Source organism: Morone saxatilis, unplaced genomic scaffold (assembly GCF_004916995.1).
Source record: "Morone saxatilis isolate NCDOM2014 unplaced genomic scaffold, NCSU_SB_2.0 Contig22, whole genome shotgun sequence".
Taxonomy (NCBI): Eukaryota; Metazoa; Chordata; class Actinopteri; family Moronidae; genus Morone; species Morone saxatilis.
Window position 1 is genome coordinate 21,139,412 of NW_023339785.1, and position 7,814 is coordinate 21,147,225.

A 7,814-nucleotide genomic window follows, 5' to 3' on the forward strand; every position below is an offset into this window, starting at 1 on the left:
CAAAAAAAATTGACTCCGAAAAACAAAACAATAAATTAATAATTAAACAAATACATTTTCAAGTGAATGCAAAACGCTTCAGTAAGAATTAGTCAAAAAAACCAGAAAAATAAATAAATAAAATCCTCAGAAAAACCCGGAGTTATTTATTTATTTATTCATTTATTTCCTCAAATGAACGCAATACGCTTCCGTAGTTTCACGACACCGTCTTTACGACACCGCACTCCGCTCCTCGTCTCCCTGCTTCAACATGGCCTCGTCGTTCTGGAAAGGTGTTGTCGGTGTCGGACTCTTCGCTTTAGCTCACGCAGCTTTCTCTGCGGCGCAGCGTAAGTTTCCGCGCGGGGGGAGCGAACACGCAGCTCGGTGTGTGTTTCTTCGAGGGAGGGTGGTGGGGCTCCGTGGTCTCCGTGTAAAGGCGATAAAACAGCAGCTCGGGCCTAAAACCTGCTGCACGCTGCAGCTTAGCCCCGTTCAGACTCACGATCAGAGTAAAAACACTGAAATCTGAAGGTGCAGTTGGTGTTTAAGCGTCTCCACCGGCGGGAGGTCGCGTTTAAAGTGATTTAGCACCGCGTTAAATGTTGCAGAGGGTTTATTTTTGTGTGCAGATCGGTTTATTCTCAGCTGCTATCGGTGTTCATGTGAATGGCTAAAATGTTGACATGTCTCTCTCCCATCAGATCGATCATACATGAGACTCACGGAGAAGGAAAACGAGACACTACCAGTCGATGTGAGTGACTTTTTCTGCTTTAATCCTGAATTTCCGCCTTTCCTTTCACAATAAAACCCCCAAACAATTGTTTTTTTGTACTTTATTGTCATTCATTCTCTGTGTGCCTCTGCAGATTGTATTACAGACCTTGTTATCGTTTGTGATGACCTGTTATGGTATTGTCCACATTGCTGGAGAGTTCAAAGACATGGACGCTTCCTCGGAGCTGAAAAACAAGTAAGTGGAGTTACCCCAGTTGCTCCCCATCTCAGCTGCATTTACAGTCACAGTACTTTGAGTTAATTCCCACAGATGCACACTAAAAACCTCCCGAGTTGCTGTTATGTCAGTCAATATGGCATAAAAGCCCAAATAACTGTGTGTGTGTGTGTGTGGAGCATGATGTAATAAATGCATTAGACAGAAAAGATCAATAATATAAAGAGTGCATTGAAAACAATACGTCAGCTATACAGATTGTACATCGTGCTTTTTCTGTTTTTTAATGGCTAAATGTTTAAACTACAGAGGTTCACATTTGATCACCTGTCACAAAATGTACATTAACAGTTTTTAAAACGGGTCCCGTGCCTTTAATCTTTAAGATCTAAGGGAAAGGACTCCTGAGTTTACTCCCTGAAGCAGTTTTACAGAATATGCAGTATCAGATTAATAACAGATCTTAACTGATAATTGAGGATTTCTGCCAAACACTTAGTCTGTCCGCCCACCACGAGACACAGAAGACAGCTATGTCCAACTGTTTGAATGTGACTGGAATAATCAACTATTTGTTGTATGAAATATCAGGAAATGGTGGAAAATGTCCAAGGTTGTGTTTTTTTTAAATGACTTTCTTTGTCCAAACATATTCAAGTTACAGTGATATAAAACGAAGGAAAGCAGCAAACATTCGCACTTAAAGAAGCCGTTTTCAGCTTTAGATAATCAGTATTTGTGTTCATGTTTGGTCTAAAACAGTTCTGTATTATTTATATTCATGCTTTAATGTAATTCTTCAACTAGTCTATTAACCATAACAGACACATTAGACAGATAATAAAATGAGTGCATTGAAGAAACACTCCAACAAATGAAAGGAATAATAAAGCCTTTGTAAAGAAGATGTAAATATCTTTTCATTTCAGTTTCCATCGCCTTAAATATTCATCAAATATGAATACTTACTGACCTAAAGATTAAGATTTAAGGAAGAACTATTGACATAAAGGAAATAATAAGGCTTCCCACAAGTATCTGTAGATGCTGTAAAAGAAGAATAACTGTTTATTTCTCTACATTACTACAAGTTGTGACTGTGTTTTATGTCTCTCCCAAAGACTCAGACACTTCTATGTTCCCTGATTGAGACATAAGAGCGCTCTCAGCAAGTCAGTTTTATTTATTCCACCCAGAGTTACATCAGTGGGACCAATCAGAGTTCCCTGTGTTGTCTAACTGGCAGATATTTGATTCCTTTTTCATTTTATCTAGCCTCAAACTGTTTTATGCCACAAACCTCCTTGTTTCGTGTCTTTTTATGTCCTAATTCCCCATCAAGAGCACATGTGGTAGTAGTGCCTCATGTACATTGTTCCATTCAGGTAATCACAAGACTCTGACGGCATTATGTGTGTCTGTTTAATTCTTTTACTCTCTGAATTTAAACCTTTTTAAGGGAGGAGATGAAATGTGCGACTGTGCAGACACATGTGATCTGCCATTATAAGAGTTAGTCCTGGGTGATGTGTTACAGATGTGCATTACTACCAGTTTGTGTCTTTGAAAGCAGAACACTATTTGTGCATTGTCTGTCCTTTCATACCTTTTGTTTTGATCCCCCTTTTTTTTTCCAGAACATTTGATACACTGAGGAACCACCCATCCTTTTACCTTTTCAATCACCGGGGGCGGGTGCTATTCCGCTCGCCTGAGGAGGAGCCGTCCTCTGTACGCAACCAGCAGGCTCTTCCCAACCCCATACGGCTACGCAAGCTGGAGCATTTGCACTGAGGCTGGCCTCTCCTGCCTGTAACCTCCTCAACGTCAGATATTTGTTTTTGTTTAGGCAGAGAGGGAAGTGAGAATTCATCTTCCTCTACTTTAATTTGTATTTGTACATAAACTAATATGCTGTCCAAACGCGCATCTCTGTCCATAAAAGTGGTCACCACCATATTCAACACTGACTGTGCCAACCCTTCAATTTTTCAAGCAGATTTGTTTGTATATACAGTATGTAAACGCTTTGGAGTCTTAAGATACAGAGTCATCTTCCCTTTTTGTCCCTTCTGAACTGAAGTGGGATCTTGCTGTCCTTTATATATTCTTTGTATGAGGGGCATTCAAAAAACGCCTGTTCTGTTACTGTTTCATTTCATCTACACGTCAGTCTTCAGGAGCCGTCTGGGCAAAATATTGTCAACTGAAATGAGTTTTGTTGTATGAACTGGAGCCTTTTGTATTTCCTTGATGATTTCCTGGAAGCATAGAGGCTCATTTGTAGATCCTGTATACATTAAAGAGGTTTGATTTGTGACTGGAAACCGACTCGAGGTTGAAGTGTGAGAACAGAAAACATTAGGCCCGCCGTTCTAATGAGACTGAACACTATGGTGAGCTAGAAAGAAAAGGTACATTCATTAGGGTGAAGTTTTATTTTTTCCTTCATTTTCCATTTTAAGATTTAACATGTTTTTAATTTAATAAAATGCATACTGATTTTACAAGGTGTCAGGATCCTTTTTTTAAGATATATATTTCATATTTAGAGGCAGGAATATAAAGGGATTAAATCTCTCCTGCAAACTGGAGACGTTGGAGAGCTGATTAAAGTATTTAGTCCCTGGGAGGGAATTTGTTTAAGTAATGACAATGCAGAGATGTTCCTGTGACCTTGTTGCTGCACTGCTGCATCACGAAAATTTCCACCTGAGCACTTACTCACGTTGGCCTCTAGGTGGCAGTGTAAGCTGCACCAAATCCAGATAATTCCTCTTTATGGGTTTCAGTTGAAGGTGGTTCTTATTGGATTTGCATTGAAACAGACTCGAGGAGGTTAGTTCCAAATAAATAAAAGTGGAGTGGAGTTATCCATCCAATGAAATAGGAGGATAACTGAAAAGGTTTCTAGTTTGTTTTTATATGGTAGTAGAATATTGTAGAAAACATCTTAATGTTTTTGTTCTTGGTGGAAAGGTTGATTAATAAGACAGAAAAGCAGAAACAAAACCAATCTATACTGATGAAAGACTTCACTCTTTACATTTTGCTATATAAAAACAAATAACTGAATAGTTTTTTCTCTTCAGGCCTCTGACATTATTCAGATAAAGGTCAGTTGCACTGGTAACAAACAGACGTTGCTTTGTTTTAAGGGGTGATGAGCTATAAAGGTTGGGAACTACTGCAGTTAGTGTTGATGCCATATTCCACCATATTATAATATAATATATAATATTAATTGTTTGAAACAGTCACATGATGCTTATAATAAGGAATTTAATAAAATAAATAATTTAAAATTTATGTTAAATAACAGCCTTTGTTCTTTGTAACACCGTTTTCTTTTTTACTGGAGATTTCTCTTTAAAGGCTGAATGTTTGGATGCAAAATGTACAATTGTTTTAACATTAAAGGTTATTAATCACCCTGTATAGGTAGTAAATACACACACACACAGAACAGCAGATACCATTCTACCTGTGGTTTATTTTTTTGTTTTGTTAAAAAAGAGTAGGCTCATAAAACTTTCCATTTTATATACGTATTTAACAGTTTACAAAATTGGCTTTAAACATTTCATTCAAAATATTTCTTATACTCTGAAATAAACAAATTCACAAAAATAATCTATATTCCTTATGAACATTAAAAAGTAGTGTACATCTGTCATAAAAACAAGGAAAACAAAAGGAGGAGCGTGGGTTCATGTAAAAAAGCAGCAGAGGGCAGATTACCAGCTGTTAATGTTCAACAACAGGTGACTGTCGACTGAGCCCGGACAGATGCAGAAATTCCTCCCAATGAAGTTAAAACTCTGGGAATCAATGGAGTGTTTGTGGTGCTGTGGAGGAATTTAGAGGACTCTCTGTGTGTTTGTGTGTGTCGGAGGAGTAAACCGACAGCTGCGTTCACTGAAATCACGTCCTATTGCTGTAATGGCAGAAAAGAGGATAACGGTGCTTCATCAATAAACCATTAAACACAACTGTCTTGTAGAAGGTTTTTCTAGGGCACAAGTCCAAAAACACTGATACGTCTATAGACTACTGGTGTCCGTCTATTTCAGCTTTAAAGCACTACTGTGTGATGTTTTTCTCCAGGATCATGCCAACACAACTGTCGAATCTGTAACAAAAGGGACCCAATTTGGATATTCAAAAGCCAATTTATTAGGTTATGACAAACACGTGTGAAGGCTAACCTTTTTTTGGGACTTAACAAGCTGATCAGGGTTGGGCGATATGACGATATATAGCCTGAGATTCTGCCATACCACTCATACTGAGGTACCTATCTACTTCATATGGCTACACTGGATATACAGGATGTTTGCATCAATGTGATGTAGTACCTTGATCTGTCAGATATTTTATTGACTGGATTAGCCAAAAACAGTATCTTGCAATAGTTTCTCAATTGAACGTCCAGAAAACTGATCACAATATACACTGCTGCTACTACTAATCACATATACGCTCATAGATTTTATCCATATTGCCCAACCCGGATGCTGTTTATCAGTATTACGTGATATGGATAGGAAAATATTAGATAACAGTATCAGTTTGGTAAAAAAATAAAATAAAATAAAAATCAGTGCATTCTTTATGCAGATATAACACTCAGAATATGAAATGTACCTGGGTGGACCAAATTTCTCCTGCTAGCCACAAATCTACATAAAAGCACAACATTTTAATACTCACAGAAAAAAACGGTTGCAGTGTTACAAACACTTTTCAGACCAGCTGAAGAAAGTTCTCAATCTAAAACACAACAACAGGAATGACCCTGTCCCTCCCTCCCTCTGCCATTTGAGCATCCGACAGCTTATTGTGAATCTGTCTAACGGAGTGTGTGTGTGTGTGTGTGTCCACTGAACAATGTGCCGATACAGACAAAAGCCATGTGGATGTTTAAGGCATCTGTCAATATAAAGAGGATTATCTTTAAAGTCTCTTGACTAATCTGGAGTGGATCTGTCCTGAAGGCCCCTCCAACAGGATGTGATGTAACAGAACAGGGACAGTGGGAGCGTCTGCGGTAAGTGCATTTGTTTTTTTCCCTCCCTCCAGTCCCCCAGTTTGTCTTTTTGAGGCTACTCAACAAGCTCATCTTTTTTTACGGTGGCAAATCCAATGGTAAACACATTCCCCGAGAAGAGGAGCTTTATTCCTTTTCCTTGTAACAGCGCAAAGATTGCTTCATCACTAACTGCCGTGATCATTGGGAAGCTCTGAGGACTTCACGTGCTTCTCCTCCACCTCAGCGAGGGCCGTCTCCAGCTGCTGGATCAGTACCCGCTTCTTGAACCTGTCAAAAAAAAAAAAATTAGAAAGAAGCAGGGAATAAAGGGAGTTTCTAAAAACAAAGCGGGGGAGATTCATGTGGGTGAACCTGCTTTAAAAGGTTATGAAAATAACCGCAGTGTGCTTATGACTCATTGTTAATAGCTGCAGCTCCTCAACACATCTGTTTCTTACCTGACAGCCTCTTTGATAGCATATTGGATGAAGTACTTCTGAACATTAACTGGTCCTTTCACTTGCTGCAGTAGTCTGAGTATTGCCTCATAGTCTGAGAGAAAACACACAGCCATATGTTTTCAATATGACACTTCAGCAGATTAGGATAAAATGAATGTTATGTGATACACTGCACCGGCTCATACTCACTTCGCCCCGGTTTGCGGACCTCCTTGATGACCCGACTCCTCAGCTCTGCTTGGCTGCCATCTAGTGGGGCTATGAATATGGTCTCGAGCACTGCGGGGTCAGCTTCACTCATCTCGAGCTGGCTCTGTGGACTCAGTCGCTCACAGTTGTGTTTCTCCTCCAGCGGCTGCTCATCTAGATGATCTTCTGCTAGTCTCTCCTCCATCATGTTGATGTCCTCGCCCTGATCTGCTACCCCCATCCCGGCCTTCTCCTCTAGGCTCAGGGAAGATGGGCTTTCTGCTACAGTGTCCAGCTCAGAAGGCCAGATGTCCCCCGACTCAGGCCCAAGGACCCCGTCCCCGTTACTCTCAGCGACCACCATGTTGTTGCCATCCACTTCTGTGGGGATAACAAATAATTTAACACTAATATTCAGTGACACTTGTGCAACATTTCCCAATCAATTCCTCATTGTCTGTTTGTCCTATGATTAACACATCCAGCCTCACTGCAGTCTTCTTACCTTTGTGCTGTGGGATGGGTTTGAGCAGGTTCTGCTGCCCTTGAACCCCTACCGGACTCTTCCCCGCCGCCACATGGTTGTTGTTGCTTGGTGGAGTCTGTGGCCGCCGCAGTAACGGGGACATACTCCGCCGTCTCTTCATAGTAGCACCTGAGTTGGGATCGCTAGAATTTCCTCTTTTCTTATTTTGAGGGCCCGCTACAAACTCATCTGCCTCATCAATCATCATCCCCTGAGATAAACGACAAAACAAAGCATTAAGGAGTGAAAGGAGTAAATGCTGAATAAGGAGCCTCTCCTAAAGTGTATCGGCCAGTATTTTTGTGTTGATATATTTTTACCTTCTTATCCTGCTTGAAAGGATTCCCAAAAGTGTGCAGGCGTTTCGGTTGGTCAGGGTCAATCTCTCTCAGAGGAGACGGCATCATTTTTAGGTACTCCTGATAGTTTCCCATCTGAGCTACTGGAATGCTGTGCAGATAGTCTGACAACCACAGAAAATGTTATTAGTAGTAATAAAATACTGTAGTAACTACACAGGATTTCCTATAGATTGTTTTGTGTTGGTTTTGGGAATATTTGGTGATTTGGGTGGTTTGATTAGTATGAAATTAGAAATATATCTCAAAGGTCCAATGTAACATTTAGAAGGCTCTAATGCCATAAAAATGGAATATAATATTCATA

At 40.0% G+C, this 7,814-nt stretch overlaps 2 protein-coding genes across 2 annotated transcripts in view; one reads left to right on the forward strand and one right to left on the reverse strand.

Annotated features, from left to right (window-relative positions):
• The first annotated feature begins 198 nt into the window (after nucleotides 1-198).
• Nucleotides 199-3,447, forward strand: mmgt1 (membrane magnesium transporter 1). The gene is made up of 4 exons (XM_035669261.1): nucleotides 199-332; nucleotides 687-739; nucleotides 855-958; nucleotides 2,578-3,447. The coding sequence occupies exons 1-4, from the start codon at nucleotides 254-256 to the stop codon at nucleotides 2,732-2,734; spliced, it is 393 nt and encodes a 130-aa protein (XP_035525154.1). The 5' UTR covers nucleotides 199-253; the 3' UTR covers nucleotides 2,735-3,447.
• A 985-nt stretch (nucleotides 3,448-4,432) lies between these two features.
• Nucleotides 4,433-7,814, reverse strand: part of ints6l (integrator complex subunit 6 like) — a gene marked incomplete in the record, with an annotated part of 10,527 nt that continues 7,145 nt past the window's right edge. Inside the window, 5 exon segments of the mRNA XM_035669260.1 lie at nucleotides 4,433-6,260; nucleotides 6,431-6,524; nucleotides 6,623-7,003; nucleotides 7,128-7,359; nucleotides 7,469-7,611. Of these exon segments, the coding sequence (XP_035525153.1) occupies nucleotides 6,158-6,260; nucleotides 6,431-6,524; nucleotides 6,623-7,003; nucleotides 7,128-7,359; nucleotides 7,469-7,611 (953 nt within the window).